The following is a 16,721-nucleotide window of genomic DNA, read 5'->3' as shown; positions in this document are numbered from 1 at the left end:
TTTTCAATGGCTTTAAATATTTAGGTACAGATTTAGAATATTTTAGCCTTTTAATATTTTATTATTTTACATGAAGGGATTAATGATGATCTCTTGGTAGATGAAATTATGGGCATTATTTGTTGATTGGCTAACCTGTATTTTTGGCATTGCTTTCTAAAACATTTATTATGCACCAGGCCCCATAGAAGTACAGAGTGAGCAGGAGACATGGGATTTCTGCCCTCAGACCTGGGCTATGCCTGAGAGTGTTCTCTTAATATCCATTCAGCAGAGGTAATTTTTCCGGTTTTTAAAATTTTTATTATTTTTTATTTTTTATTTCTTCCTGCTTCATGCTTCCTTGAGGCTTCTAACTGGAGTTGACCCAGTAGCTACTGAGAACGGCTCTAATTCAGTCACACCAGTTGTAGGGTGCACGCTGATTCTGCAACCCTGTGTGGCAGGTGACAGAGTAGGAGTGAATGACAGTGCCACCCACAGGGGAAAATCAAAATAACAGCTGGCTCTGTGTGTGTGGTGCCATAATCACACATTTCTACCTTCTGAAAGATCGGAATAGAAAGTGGACGTTTCACTGACCAGCCTCATGGCTTTGCAAGCGCTGCCACCTGTGCCTGAATTCTGGACTTGGTTCAGTCACAGGGCACTCGGCTGCCACGTCACCTCCTAGAGAAGCCTCCGTGGCTGCCCTTCCTAAAACTGCCTCCTGTGTGTCCCAATCATCCTTCACCTTCTCACTCTGTTTATTTTGACTAAAGATATTTTCTTTACTTACTCAAAAAAAATTATCTGTTTTTACTGCCCTTCTCGCTGATTACAGGAAAATGTTCAATGAGGACAGCAACGTGGTTGTGAGCAATCACCTCTGGGGATTTAGAGAGAGTGGGCGGGCGGGGCGTAGAGACCAGGGTGACTTGTGTCAACTGGTCTTCATTCCAGTACCTGCTGTGAGTCAAGCTTTTATTGTTTTAATATGTTTGACGAACAAACTCTGCACCTGAGCTTATCCTGGGTGAAGTTGTGGGAAGGGCCCAGGGGAGAACATTCCCACACTCCTTTCCCTTTCTTTCTTTCAGGCCACCCGACCTGGCACAGTCATGCCACGGACTGGACCTCATGTTAGTTCAGAAAGAGAAAGGAGGAGTGAAAATACTCGGCAGCAGACTAAAACAGAAAGAAAATAAGCACCTATTTTTTTTTTTAGCAGTGGTTAATGCAAGGCTATCTTAGGAGGGCGGCCTCACACTATACCACAGAAATGCTGCTGTAATTGTTAGTTCTAAACTGCCACCACAGCAGCAAACTGGCAAACCTGCTTCATGTTTGGAATTATTCCTGCAGAATCACTGTCTACATACACAAGACTAAGTACTTCAGAAGACAAGGATTCTTGCCACAATGAAACATTTGTCTAGTGCCTAACCTTTAGAAAGCCAAACCGCAGACAAACAGTGCGCCTGTTACAAAAGTTAAAATGTCCCAGGGATGCTAATTATGAACAATGGTTAGTGACAAATACAGAATAAAAATAAAAATAAAAAGAGAAGGAAGAAACACTGTGCACCAATCATATCTTCTAAACGTAGCTAAGCGTCGGCCAAAGAAAGCAGGGTGAGCTGCACACCTGCCATCAATAGTGACTCTGTCACCCAGCACTGTTGGTATCAACAAAACTCACCTGCAAGCAAATGGCCAGGTTCACTCTACAGCCAAACGAGGTGCTCACCGCTCGCGGGTGGAGGCCCAGGTCTTTGAACAGTTTTGAGAAGGACTGGGTGAGTGCTATTCGAGGTCGTTCTTCTGCCACCACCACACACGTCCGCACGCGGGACAGGTCCAGTCCTCGTGCCTAGAAACAGCAGCAGCAGTAAGAGGTCAGCCTTCCAAGTACTGAGGTGCGTGACCTCCGGAACCAGGCCCATCCACACAGTAGATATCCATTTCCAGGGTCGGAAGGTTCCACGCTATTAACTGAAACAGTGTAGGATGTATAAAAAAAATAAATCACACAGATAACAGATAACAGATTATCAGGGATATAGTTACAAAGATGCTTTGAATAACAGCAAGAAGCAACAGCAAGAATGGGAGGAGAAAGGCTGAGGAGAAGCAAAGTCCTGGACAAAATAAAGGGCAGGGTTTGGGGAATAAAGGAAGCATTTGTAAAGTTTCTACAGACATGGATGCACAGGAACTGGAGAGAAATGAGTAAACTTTTTCTAAAAATTGGCTTTAGATAGAGAGGAAGGGGAAGTAGGGAGGGAGGGAGGGAGAGAGAGAAACATGGATGAGAGAGAGAAACATCAATTGGCTGCCTCCTGTTTGCTCCCTGGGTATCAAACCCAAAACCTGGGTATGTGCCCTGATAGAGAACTGAACCCTTGACCCTTAGGTGCACAAATTGATGCTCCAACCAACTGAGCCACACTGGCCAGCATGAGAAGACCTATTTTAATACAGGAGTGAAAAGCTAAAATGTTTGGGCAAAAGACATTTTGTGTCCCATGAGACTTCAAAGGTTACAAATAAATTCTCACATCAAGGGCATCTCTGTTCTAAGGTCCGTACACCTCCATTCTGCACCAAATTCAGCCAGCTGAGCAAAACAGTAATGCTCAAAGGAGGAGGAATCTAGTGAGTCAGCACACACCGGGACCTCGTGAGAGTCAGGGGCTGTGCTTGCCATGAGGTGAGTGGTGTGTCTGAAGAACAATCGCCATAAGCAGACCCTTCGGTCCTTCAACCATCTGCAAGGATGTAATTACAGGAAAAGTGAGAGTGAGAGAGGAAGAGAGAGGGAGAGAGCGAGCGAGCGAGAGCTCGTGCTGACATGGCTTCGAAGAGGGAAACACACAAGGTAGCGCTGACACTGACATTTAGTGTACAGACATGATTTTATACACATACAGTTACACAGGAAACAATAAAATCTCAGCAATACAAGTGATCTACTTTTGTATGGATTGGGAGACAATGCAGCCAGGGGTTTGAAATGGTGGACTTAGAATCACAGATTCAAAATTTAGCTCCAAATTTTATTAAATGCAAGAAATTGGAAAGGGTGCTTAATTTATGTCACTTAAGTTTCTTCATTTTAAAAATGAAGTCAAGAATGGGTTTTATTTCAGAGAGCTATTGTAAAGGTTAAATGAATCAATATGTAGAGTACTTAGAAATCATTCAATTATGATATTATTTCACTTTGGTTATTTATGCACTTACAGAGAAATTTGATGAAGTGCACTCATTCATTTCATAATGTAATACAGGTGGACACGAGTAATAATTATGTTTTATAAATTTATTTTCCTGCATAAACATATAACTTCAAGTAATTATACATTTATTTATGTAACTTAATATCAAAATTATCTTGCATTTTATTTTCCTATTCAATTCTAATACATTAAATCTAAAAAAGAAAACAAAATTCAGGAAAAACAATTGTATTGCTTTACTATTTGTATTGCACACACACACACGCACAAAGGATAATCTGGATTTATACATAGCAACCCACACACCTGGGCATATCAGCAGTAAATAGTAGTTGGAAGGAATATAAGTTAAAACTAGTTATCAATACTTGGATAAAGGCTACTTAATTTACTATGAAATATGTTTCTTGAAATGTCTTTGGTTTAAATAGAGGGAAATACTATTATTCCCTCTCTCTCTCTCTCTCTCTCTCTCTCTCTCTCTCTCTCTCTGTTCTCTTTCTCTCTCTCACACACACAAACACCACTGTTCACTTAATTGTGAAAATAGATTTTGGTTACGATTAATTGAGATCTATAAATCCGGGTCTTCAAGGGAATAAAACTAGTGGCACAATTCAAATCTATGACTTGAATACCAGGGTCAGAATAAAATGACCTGAACTCAAGAACTGAATTCACCAAACAAATAAGAAAGCAATTCAGGACCTTCAAGAAGACCTAATGAAATTAATGATGTCAGTAAGACACACTTGCACTCTTTGTGGCAGTGCCAAAATGGTCATGTTATAAAACAAGGTTTGCATGTGAAGACAAATTTGTGAGCCTTGACTTCTGTGAAGGGTTAACTTCCCTAACGCCCTTCCACGCCCTTGGACACTGATTTCCCAGGACACGGGACGTGCTCTCCAGGCCCCGAAAGGTCGGTGAGGGCTGCTTACCTTGAGGGATTCTGTCTGTGAGCCCAGCCCCTTGGTACAGAGTTCCATCACTGAATAGGAGCAAAACGTATCTCGGACTTTGTACTGACTGACAGCAAGAAGCCACAAGGCGGGGTTGGTTTCCAGCTCTGAAGGCGGGATGAGGATGGACTGGTGCCCAGAGTACACGCTGCAGAGAGAAATGGGGAGGTCAGCAAGGACGCAGAAGAGGGGCCAACCTGTGCCTGAGAAAGGCCCTCGTCCACGTGCCAGAGAGGGACAGTCACAGCCACTCATTTAAGCATAAAATGAAAGCCTGCTCATGAACACACTGTGAAAAGCACAAAGAACCTGAGGGTTATGATCCGGAGTTACTGCCATGTTGAGCACGCATTGGAAAAACATAAGCCGTGATGCTGAGAAGTTTCTCAAACCTGGTACAAAGACAAGCGGGGGTCTCTTTCATGGCAGGAAGCACAGAATTGGATTTTGGTAAAAGGCCTGGAAGTTTAGGACAGGAGTTAGCAAATCACAAGTGCTGCCCGTTTTTGTATGTGAAGTCGTGCTGGGACTCGGCTTTGTACCAACCGGCCCAGGTCCTTACTGAAGGGCCACTGGGAAAAAGCACGCCTATGGCTGGTTTAGGAAACTGATATCCAGAGTAAATGAAAGGAAGTCAACACAGTGGACAAAGTTTGTCACTCAGTTTTTAAGGTTTGAAATTTTGCTTCAGAATAAACCAAACAAATCACCAAATAGAACAAAGAAAACATGTCTTCTTGAATTTTACCTTTAGATTAGAGAGTATATTTAGAGAAATGAGGGAAATGCTAGATTACATATTTTGATCTGTCATTAATTGGTGGGTAAGTGTGGCTTTAAAATACTGTATTATTCCTAAGGACAACTCTCAGATTATTAAATCCTTTGAAAAGATCACAGGAAAGGTCATTTGCTGTCTTTCCTTTTGACAAAAGTAAATGAAGCTTTGGAACAGAGGAACAAAGAAAGAAAAGAAACTTGCCCCCAACTGTTCTGAAGAATAGCTTTTCTTCTAAGGGCCCTGTTTAAAGTAGGTTTTCATGCCAACTTAATTTCCTTACTTATTTTTAACTACTTTGATTCTATTGTAAACAATTTTGAAATTTTTAATGTCAGATTGACTTCATTCAAGAAGAATTGGCTTTAGATCATGACATAGCAGTGGAGGCTTAATGTGCTCTTTTATCTATCAGAATTTTGTACCTACAAAATCCCTTTTACTTAAATCTTAGAAGATGATTTATCTACGACATTTTATTATAGTACATGACATCTATTCACATTGATTTATAGTCATAAACCAAAAAAGTAAAACAATTAAAAATGTTGTTTTGGCAAATACCTCAGTTGATGTGTCAACATAGGTTCCTAGGTTGCAAAAAATGTACCACCTGGTGGGAGATGTTGATAATGAAGGAAGCTGTGCACATGTGGGCTAGGGAATAGAGGGACTCTCTCTGTACCTTACACTCCATTTTGCTGTGAACCTACCTAATAAAGTGTATTTAAGAAAATATAAATAAAAACATGGCTGACCAGGAGAGAAAAGAAGACATTTTGGTAACTAATATAAATTTGTAATTAAATGATCTCAGATTATTAACCTGAAAAGACATACAAACAATTGAAAACTATCACGACTTGGGCACTATGAGCAAGGCAGCCACTCTGCTCACTGGGACCCACATCACCTTTGTGTCACATGGCGAACCTCCTTACTGACAGGCTGGTGTCTGTCCTATGCATGCCAGTCAATCCAATAGGTGGCTGTTTTCTGTTTGCTTGTTTTTTAAAGATAGCTCTGTGCCAGGCCATTGTGGCCCAGTGATTGAGCATCGACCTATGAATCAGGAGATCATGATTTGATTCCTGGTTAGGGCACATGCCTGGGTTGTGGGCTTGATTCCCAGTAGAGGGCATGCAGGGGGCAGCTGATCAATGATTCTCTCTCATCATTCATGTTCCTCTCTCTCCCTCTCCCTCTTCCTCTCCCTCTCCCCTTCTCTGAAATGCATAAAAAGTATTTAAAATAGAAATAAGACACTCTTGTTTAGCTATAATTTGCATACCATGAAATCTACCCATTTTAAGCATAGCCTTGAATGAAGTGTAGTAAAGTGCAGAGTTGCATAATTATCACTAAGATGCAGTTCTAGGACGTTCCATCACCCTAAAGGTAGGCTTGTGTCCATTGGTAGTCAATCCTGTTTCAAACCCTCGCCACAGTCAATCATCGTTCTCCTTTCTGTCTCTATAGATTTGCCTTATCTGAACACTTCATGTAACTGGAATAATGACACAATCATATCACGTGTGGCCGTTGGGGTCTGGCTGTCTTCACTCAGCACAGTGTGTGTGAAGTTTATCCATGCGGCAGCTGTACTCCATTGTATGACTGTGACAAATACTGCTTACAAACTCACCAGTGGGCATTTGGATTGTTGGCCTCTTTTACTTTAAAAAAAGCCTGCTGTGAATGCTTCAACTATCAAGTCTTTGTGTGGACATGGATTCTTTTCTCTCCTGTAGATTCCCAGGAGCCAAACTGCTGGGTCATATGGTACATTTATGTTTAATTTCTAAGACTATGCAAACTGTAGTTTCATCATTTTATATTCCCATCAATGATGTAGGAGAATCCCATTTCTGGACATCCTTGGTTACCTTTGCTTTACAATATAGTTTTGAAATCAGGAAACATAAGTCTCCTACTTATTTTTTGTCTTTCAGGTTATAGCTCTTCAAATGAGGGCGAAGCAAGATCTCAAAATTTTTCATTTGAATTTCCCAGATATAGTGAAACATATTTTCATGTGCTTATTGGTCATTTGTGTATATTGGTGAAATGTCTGTTCAAATCTGTTGCCCATTTTTTAAATCATGTTGCATATTATTGAGTTTTAGGATATTAATGAGTTTTAGTAATTTGTATGTATCTGGTTAGAAGGACTTGATCAGATAGATGATTTGCAAATATTTTCCCCCAGTCTGTAGCTTGTCTTTTCACTTTCTTTCTCTCTTTTTTTTTTAAAGGTTTTTAACTTTTTAAAAAAAATTTATTACTGATTTTAGAGAGAGGAAGAGGGAAGGAAGGAGAGAGAGGGGGGGGGGGGGGAGGGAGAGAGAACACACTGATCGGCTCCGGGGATGGACTCCACAACCTGGGTACGTGTCCTACGGTGTATGGGACAAGGCTCTAGCCAATTAAGCCACAACAGCCAGGGCTTTTTCATTTTCCCAATGGTGCTTTTCAATGTGCAAAGATTTTAAATTTTGTTGGATGCTGGAAACCAAATCAGTTTCACTAAAAAAGAGATGTTGACAGAAAGCCAGGAAGGCTGGTCAACAACCTTAATTGCTCTAACCTTTAGTTGAGATATTGTTAGCTGAAGCAGAATCTACCTTGTCCAGTGAAAGTTTCTGTTATTTCCTGCCTAAGGACTACATGTAAATTTCTGTTTATGTTGCCTAAGATGTTTTCCCCAAAGCCTCAATAAAAGGGGATGGCAGGGCCAGAGCAGGGAGTAGTTCTCCCACTAGAGTTGGACTACCGCCTGGCCCCCCATATCAACAAATTGAATTTCTTCAAGTCTCTTTTAATTTGTGTGTGGCCCTTCTCCAGAACCCGAACCTTGAATTGGAACTCTTTCTACTTGGGCCGTGAAAGAGAGTCCTATAGTTGGAGTCTAATTCAGCAATATTTTGAAATGTGTTGTACCTTTGATATCAAACCTAAGAATCCTTTGCCTAACCTAGTATTATAAATATTTACTTACATGCTTTTTTCTTAAAGTTTTATGGGTTTGCCCTAGCATTAAGGTCTATGATCCCCTTGGAGCTGTTTTATGTATATGATGTTAGGTGTAAGTTTAATCTTTTTGCATGTGGATGTCCACTTTTCCCAGCATCAATTGTTGAAAAGATGATCCTTTCCCCATTGAGTTACCCTGGCTCCTTTGTTGGAAAATCAAATGACCACACTTACTTCCTGAACTCCCAGTTCTATTTCATTTATTATTTTATATCTATACATCTATTTTTTTATGCCAGTACCACACTGTCATAGTTATACCAGTAAGTGTTAAAATTGAGAAGTTTGAGTTTTCCAACTTTTTTATTCTATTCCAAAATTGTTTTGGGTCCTTTATTTATATTTTAAGATCATGTCATTTTTGGCACCCCCCGCCAATAACAATAACAATTACGAAAACCTAATAAGATTTTTGACAGATGTTACACTGAATTTTTGACCAATTTGGGGCAAATTTTCAGTTTAACAATATTGAATCTTCTAATCAGTGAATATCAAATATCTGACATGCTTTTTAAAACATGTATGATCTTATAAAACATTTTCAAACAAGTCTATTATGTCAGCGATTTTTCAGATAAACAACCTTCTAGCTGAAGGAAACTTTTGGGTAAAGATATACAAAAACTATTTATAGCAAATTAAAAACAATTCTGAAACAATCACAACGTTAAAAGTTCCAAGTAAAATAAAAATAACTTTTTCTCCCTTGAATCATTTGAGAATGAGCCACTGACCTGATGCCCTCCCCACCACCCTCATGCCCCAAATACTTTAGGAAGTATTTCCAATAAATGAGTGTATTTTCCTTCATTAGCCAATTAAGGCATCAAAAATCTAATTGATACATTTCTTCCACCTAAGCCTCAGACCCTATTCCCATTCTGCCTGTTGTCCTACTGATTTCTGACAACGAAGGGTTCAGTGAAGCTGTAGGCCCTGCCTAGATGGACCCTTCGGTGTTTCCCCGACCCTGTGACAGAGGCATTCATGAAGCTGCTGTGTGTCCCTCAGTTTGAGTGCCTGATGTCTCCAAGATTAGCTTCAGGTGAAGCACCTCTGATGCAGTTTTCCTCACTGCAAGTCTCCGAGTGACCAAAGGTGCTGGTCCCACTGCGGACGAGGTTCACCTCGTTCTCTCGGTTCAGGCTTCTCCACTGTGAAGTTCTCTCCTCTCCTTTATAATTGACTAAAGGCTCGGTGCATGAAATTCATGCACCGTGTGTGTGTGTGTGTGTGTGTGTGTGTGTGTGTGTGTGAGTTCAGCCTGCACCCTCTCCAATCTGGGACCCCTTGAGGGATGTCCAGCAGTCGGACATTCCTCTCACAATCCAGGACTGCTGGCTCCCAACTGCTTACCTGCCTGTCTTCCTGATTGCCCCTAACCACTTCTGCTTGCCAGCCTGATCACCCCCTAACCACTCCCCTGCCAGCCTGATTGATGCCTAACTGCTCCCCTGCCAGCCTGATTGTCCCTAACTGCCCTCCCCTGCAGGCCTGGTCACCCCCAACTGCTCTCCCCTGCAGGCCTGAGTCCCCCGCAAATGCCCTTCCCTGCAGGCCCCCAACTTCCCTCATCTGCTGGCCTGGTCACCTCTAACTGCCTCTCCCCTGCAGGCTTGATCGCACCCAACTGCTCTCCCTTGAAGGCTTGGTCCCTCCCAACTGCCCTCTCCTGCTGGCCTGATCATCCACAACTGCCCTTCCTTGCAGACCTGGTCCCTCCCCTGCTGGCCATCTTGTGTCCACATGGGGGCAGCCATCTTGTGTGTTAGATTTGCATGTTACTCTCTTATTAGATAGGATAGAGGCCTAGTGCACAGGTGGAGGTTGGCTGGTTTGCCCTGAAAGGTGTCCTGGATCAGGGTAGGGGTTCCCTTGGGGCATGGGGTGGCCTGGGAGAGGGGCCTGTGGTGGTTTGTAGGCTGGCCACACTCCTGGTGACCCAAGCGGAGGCCCTGGTATCTGGGATTTATCTTCTATAAATGAAACTTTGTAACCTTGAATGGAGGCTAGGGCAGGCGGAAAGCTTGGCTTCCTCCATCACCGGGGAAACCCAAGCTTCCTGCTCACTCAGTGGCCACAGCCATTATTGTTGGAATTATTATCTTCTATGATTGAAACTTTGAAGCCTTGAGTGGAGTCCTCAGCTGGCCAGGAAGCTTAGCCATCTTGGTTGGGTTAATTTGCATACTCGCTCCTGATTGGCTGGTGGGCATGCCTTATGGGTGTAGAGGAGGTACAGTTAATTTGCCTATTACTCTTTTATTAGATAGAATAGCTGTCTGATGGGACAGCTACCATGTAAATCCTATTCCTCACTGAGCTTTAATCTATTTATACATAAACTAGTGGCCCAGTGCATGAAATTCATGCATAGGGGGCAGGGGGGTGGGAGGAACTGTCCCTCATCCTAGCCTGCACCCTCTCCAATCTGGAACCCCTCAGGGGATATCCAGCAGTTAGACAACCCTCTCACAATCCAGGACTGCTGGCTCCTAACTGCTCACCTGCCTGCCTGCCTGATCTCCCCTAACCACTCTGCCTGTTGGCCTGCTCGTCCCCAATTGCCCTCCCCTCCTGGCCTGATCACCCCCAGCCACCTGTGCATTGGCCCTGCCACCATGGTTTTGTCCAGAAGGTTTCTCAGTCTAATTAGCATATTACCCTTTTATTAGTATAGATGGTCAGATAATTTTCCGTTTTATTTGAAGTATTATAATTTATTACAATCTTTATTTGGTTGCTCAGACTGCCCAGTTTGGCTAGTGAGAACCCCTTTAAGCTGGCTCCTTGGTCCTTTTGGCATTTTCCCCTCATTCTGTGAGCACTTCCTTCCTGTCCCAGTCTTGAAATCAGCCCTTTCTCAAAGGAGCCCTAGCTTCCTTCAGAGGAAAATGTACATACAATATTTATGGATGTTGTGCACTCTCACTGCTGTTCAGTAGCTGCTCCCGGGTCCAGTTTTTAAAGCAAACCCACTGGGATCTGTTTCCACAGAGGATTTCAGAATGAAGAGGTTCATAGTTGTTATGCATTTATTTCTCATATTGCAGAGGCAATCAACAGAACACTGATTTCATGACTTCTGAGTAAATTTGCAGGGAAGACGTTAAAAAAAAGTTTATTGCAACCCTCTATGCACAATTCCTTTAAAGACACTCCTACCCATGCTATTTGTGATGCCCATCAAAAACTTTCCCTTCAAAGGCATCTTCTCTGTTGCTTGAATGGGATTTAGGCTTGGTGACCCTGCAAGACCAAGAAGCACTCCACTCACAGGCTTCAGCTTACCCTTTGCCAAGTGGTGAATGGATAACTGTCCTACAAGGTAGTAGAACAAGCTTCCTAATATGTCCTAATATGTTGGCCTAATATGTCTAAGGTCACCTTGGCCCTCCTGTTGGGATGGTATGGTGTATTCTGAACTATTTCCCAAGAAAAAAATTACCCACAATGCTACTGCATTTGAGATGGCAGCAAAAATCATTAACATATTTTTTATTGTTTGATTCTATATGCTCCCTCAAAAAAGTTTAATTGTTTTAATTAGAATGCCAGTGTTTTTAAAAAACACAAGATTGGATTTTAATCCAACCTATTACTATTAAATATTATGAAAGAACTAAGAGTATTTTTTTAGAAGAGTGTTTAAAAACATGAAAAAATGACTACTATAGACTATTAAGCAAAAAAACAAAAATTATGACTAGTTTCATACAGTAGCATCTCAGTTTTATAACTATGTTGATGTACATTTATAAAATTGTACATGTAACTTAAAGGGTTATGGTCGAAATCAGGTGGTGTTTGGTGTTTGCTTTAAAATATCCCACATGGATAGAGCGTCGGTCTGCAGACTGAAAGGTCCCAGGTTTGATTCCGGTCAAGGGCATGTACCTTGGTTGCGGGCACAACCCTGGTAGGGGGTGTGCAAGAGGCAGCTGGTCGATGTTTCTCTCTCATCGATGTTTCTAGCTCTCTATCTCCCTCCCTTTCTCTCTGTTAAAAATCAATAAAATATATTAAAAAAATTAAAATAAAATATTCCACGTGGAAAAGGGACAGTAGAAAGGAAAGATGGATGAAGTAACATGGATGGCAGCTGGATGGTGGGCACTGGCATTTACTATAGTGTTCTTTATATATTCACGGATGTTAATAATAAAAGGTGCTATGTTGCATTAGAAAATGAGCTCTGAGAGGCTACATGCCAAGTGCTAATTGTAACTTTTTCTTGGTATCAGTAGGTGGTATGATTATTGGTAGCTTTATTTTCTTCTTCATAGTATTTTGTATTTTTTCAGATTTATACAAGGAACATATAATGTATAATCTGTAAATACCTGGCACAAGCTTTGGCTTGGGCTATATCCCTCAGGGGCAGCTCCCCCCACCCCCGCCGCCCCCACGACCCCCCCACCACCTGCATCAGGGAGGAGTTGAAGGAGGAGAGCAACTGCCACACCAGCTGATTTAATCCAAATTCCAGGCCAGGGATTTTGCTAGAATTTAAGAGCAAAAGAAGCAAGCCTGAGGCCTGGAGTGCTCTGCTTAGGAAACCATGGGCCCCTGAAAAACAGATCTCAGAACGTCCTCAGAGGCCACCGTCTCTGTTTCAGCAAACTTCATGGAGACTGACTGGTTCAGATACCTCAGAATGACACCATGACAGCCTGGCTGAGCAGGGGCAGAACAGGGACCGAGTGCAAGAGAAGGTGTATGATTTATTTATTATTTTAAAGATATTAAAGGGACACTCACCTGCAGAGGCACCACAGGACAAACCCAAGTCCACAGTAAGGGTCCAAGCAGATGGCCACTTCTCTAGAGGGGTAGAGCTCACACTGTAGCTTAATGGATCGGCAGAAGGCACTGGTGGCTGCATGACACATCTGCAAGACAGCAGGGCCCACTGAGTGCACGGAGCCCGACACTAGTGCCCAGAGTGACTCAGGGCAAGGGACAATGGTGACCATGCTTTGGCTTTGTTAGGAGGGAGTGGGCTGCTATCTTCTCATTAGTCTTCCCATTTTTAATGAGAAAATCACACACACATGACTTTCTTGTCCCCAGCCTAATAACTCTAGCAATTTAAATTCCCATGTCTTACATTTGAATAGCAGGTTAGTCCAACAAAGGGTTCCCTCGGCAACCCCATGTGGGCCTGTGAACTTGGTAGGGAGAGGCCACCACTCACTCCCTTCTCTGGGCAGGGACTACACCTTCTTCACATCCATTTCAGGCCCAGCGGAGCACTGCTGGGGGCACAGGCCAGCAGAGCACACGGGTAAACAAGCCCCAATTCAGGGGGGCTCGGAGAAGGTGCCTTTGCTGAAGGGCACAGACCTGTGCAGTGAGACACGGCTGCTGTACCATGTGACAGCAGCCAACATTCACTCTCAGCCCACTGTCGAGGGACAGGAACAAGCTTCTCCAATCCCGGGAGCAGTCTCACTACGGTCAGTATAGAATGTGAATTACTTTAAAACATTGTAAAATATATCTAATAAATCGACTGTCTTCACAGAAGCTTTCTCACTAACCAAAGAGGCCTCAAGATGATGGGAAGCGCTGTGTTCCCCAGAGTGGGACTGTGAGAGCATCACAATCAGGCAGGAACTCCAGGGAAATGCTACAACAGAAGCCAGGCTCCTTCCACTGTGACCTTATGGGGAGAAGCCCTGCCCAGAAGGTTTCACTGTGAGCATTTTACTGAATTCATACAAGTAACACAGATTACTATAGAACCTAACACATAAGTAGTTCTTTTTAGCAAGCTTTCAAAGCCACAATATTTAAGAAAAAAAACGAATTTATGAAAATTCCTCAACCTCCTGCCTCCTGGATCAGGAGTTAGTGAAATCCTATCTAGCAAACTTCCTCCCATTCTCAAATTGCCAACTGAAACAAACCTTTGCAGAACCCCTCCTGTGCAGGCACCATCTATAGCTGGAGAACCAAGTTCTTCAGTTCAGCGCAGCAAATACCAACATGTTAACTGAGCACTTATTATGTATCAGGCATTGTATTAGGTACTTGGGTTGTAAAAAAAGAATACAACATGCTTCAGGAGCTTGCATTCTAGTGGGAAATTTAAAGATGAAACTTGACAGCAGGATCTGTGAGTACACAGATGCATAGAGAACAGAGAAAGGGTCCTCCATTATGCCAGGGGCTTTGTGATATTAAGGATGAGTGAGCATTGACAGATTTCAACAGAGTGACAGAAACACACACAAATTAAGAAAATATAGTTAGAAAAGTTGAATGCTCAATCTCGAAACTCATTCCAATCTTGGACCTGCCAACATCACAAACCAAGAGCCCAAGGTGAAATGCTTCTTTAGAACCTCCTCTTAAGAAAAATTCCTAATTCTTATGAAGGTGTGCTTCTACTTGGATGAAGAATTAGCCTTCCCAATGCCAAGAACAACAAACTCTAATGCTCTCCTCTCAAAGACACACTGAGCGTGGATTAATGAACATGAAGGAATCCGGATGAGGTCACATGTGCTTACTGTCAGGATGTATCTGTGACTGATCTCAGGCAGGACTGACTGAAGTTACAATAAGTGTCCACGCCCTGGGCACACACCAACTGAAAGTGACCAGGAAAGTGTGGGAGAGCACACTCCATGGAAGGAGTACCACGAGTGCTAACCTGTCCTGTGCAGAGGCTAGGGGTGATTCATCTAAAGGAAATTGTAGATATAAAATTGTGACATTGACAACTGAAGAAGGTAGGGATAAAGCTGTACAGTAACAATTTTGTATGTCACTGAAGTTAAGCTGCTATAAATTCAAAATGGGATGTTATAACTTTAGGATGTTAAATGGAAGTCCCAGGGTAACCTCAAAAAAAGTAGCTATAGAATATACACAAAAGGAAATGAGAAAGGAATTCAAATGTTTCACTAGAAAAAAATCAACTAAATACAAAATAAGAAAGAAATTTGGGGAATGAGGAACAGAAAAACTATTAAGACATATGGAAAATTGCAAGATGAAAAGAAGTTTCTTCTTATCAATAGTTACTTTAAATGTAAATGGATTAACTATCTAGATAGAAATTGGCAGAATGGATAAAAACTATGATCCAACCATATGCTGTCTACAAGAAATCCATTATAGAGTAAAAGACACAAATAGAAAGTAAAAGGATGGATAAAGATATTTCATGCAAATAGTAACCAAAAGAGAACAAAGGTAGCTACACAGAAAAATAGGCTTTAAATAACAAAGGTTACAAGAGACAAAAAAGGGCATTATATATTAATAAAAGGTTTAATACAGCAAGAAGATATTATAATTATAAACATCTATATACCTGGTAAGAAACCATTAAAGTATATAAAACAAAAATAGATAGAACTGAAGGGGAAAATAGACAACTTTACAATAATAAGAGACTTTAATACACCACTATTAATAATGGACAGACCAATTAGACATAAGGTAAGTAAAGAAATAGAGGACTTAACACAGTACCATAGTACAACACCAAAACATAAAGACATGGAGGGTAAATAACATATTACAAAATAATGAATGGGTCAAAAATGAGATCAAGGAAATCAAAAGATATCTTCAAACTAATGAAAATGAGAACACAACAACCCAAAATCTATGGGACACAGCAAAAGCAGTCTTGAGAGGGAAATTCATAAACAAATTGGACAACCTGAGTGAAACAGACAAATTCTTAGAGAACTAGATAGCTTCACAGGTGAATCTTACCAAACATTCAAAGAAGAACTACACCTATCCTTCTCAAATTATTCCAAAAAATTTAAGAGGCCAGAATTATCTCAATTCCAAAATCAGATAAAGATACCATAAGAAAGAAAATTATGAACATAGATACTGAAATCCTCAACAAAATATTATCAAACTGGATCTAGTATTACAATGAAAAGATTATACATCATAATCAAATGGGATTTAATCCAGGAATGTAAGGTTGGTACAATATCTGCAAATTAATAAACATGATACACCACATAAACAAAATAAAGGAGAAAAAAACCCCATGATCATATCAACAGATGCAAAAAAAGCATGTGATAAAATCCTGCACTCATTTACAATATAAACTCCCAGAAAAGTGGGAATACAAAGAAAATATAATAATGGCCATTATGAAAAATCCACAGCCAATATCATACTTACTGGGCAAAAACTACAAATGTTTCCTTTAAGATAGGGCACATGACAGGGATGTTTGCTTTCACCACTCTTATTCAACATAGTGAGCTGGAAGTCTAAGTTACAGCCATCAGGCAAGAAGGGGAAATAAAGGGCATCCAAACTTGAAAGGAATAAGTAAAACTGCCATTATTTGCAGGTGACATGATACTGTATATAAATGAATTCAGTAAAGTAGCAGAATACAAAATAAATATCCAAATATCAGTTGCATTTTAATATATCAACTAGAGGCCCGGTGCATGAAATTCATGCATGGGTAGAATCCCTAGGCCTGCCTGGCAATTAGGGCTGATCTGTGGGTCAACTAGAGGGGTGATCGGGGCCCCCACTCACACCCACCTTGGCTGGCCTGGTGCCACCTGCTCGCCAGCCCCGCCACCCTCACCAGTTGGGGCCTGCAGGCTGGGGGCAGCCCCTGCTTTAAGCGTCTGTTCCCTGGTGGTCAGTGCATGGCATATCAACTGGTCTTTCTGCCATTTGCTTGATTTGCATATTAGGGTTTTATATAGATAGATA

At 41.5% G+C, this 16,721-nt stretch overlaps 1 protein-coding gene across 2 annotated transcripts in view; it reads right to left on the bottom strand.

Annotated features, from left to right (window-relative positions):
• The window catches only part of DIP2C (disco interacting protein 2 homolog C), a 377,912-nt gene that overhangs the window by 31,853 nt on the left and 329,338 nt on the right, over positions 1-16,721 (bottom strand). For both annotated transcript variants that reach the window (XM_084872178.1, XM_084872177.1), the window contains 3 exons: positions 12,759-12,889; positions 4,163-4,331; positions 1,682-1,852 (listed from right to left, as the gene is read on the bottom strand). In XM_084872178.1, coding sequence (XP_084728304.1) covers positions 1,682-1,852; positions 4,163-4,331; positions 12,759-12,889 — 471 coding nt within the window. The remainder of the gene's footprint in view (positions 1-1,681; positions 1,853-4,162; positions 4,332-12,758; positions 12,890-16,721) is intronic.

Source organism: Pipistrellus hanaki (genome assembly GCF_964339955.1).
Source record: "Pipistrellus hanaki genome assembly, chromosome: 1".
In the NCBI taxonomy this organism is placed as follows: domain Eukaryota; kingdom Metazoa; phylum Chordata; class Mammalia; order Chiroptera; family Vespertilionidae; genus Pipistrellus; species Pipistrellus hanaki.
The sequence above is the reverse complement of the archived record's forward strand: the minus strand, read 5'-3'. Positions and strand labels throughout refer to the sequence as shown.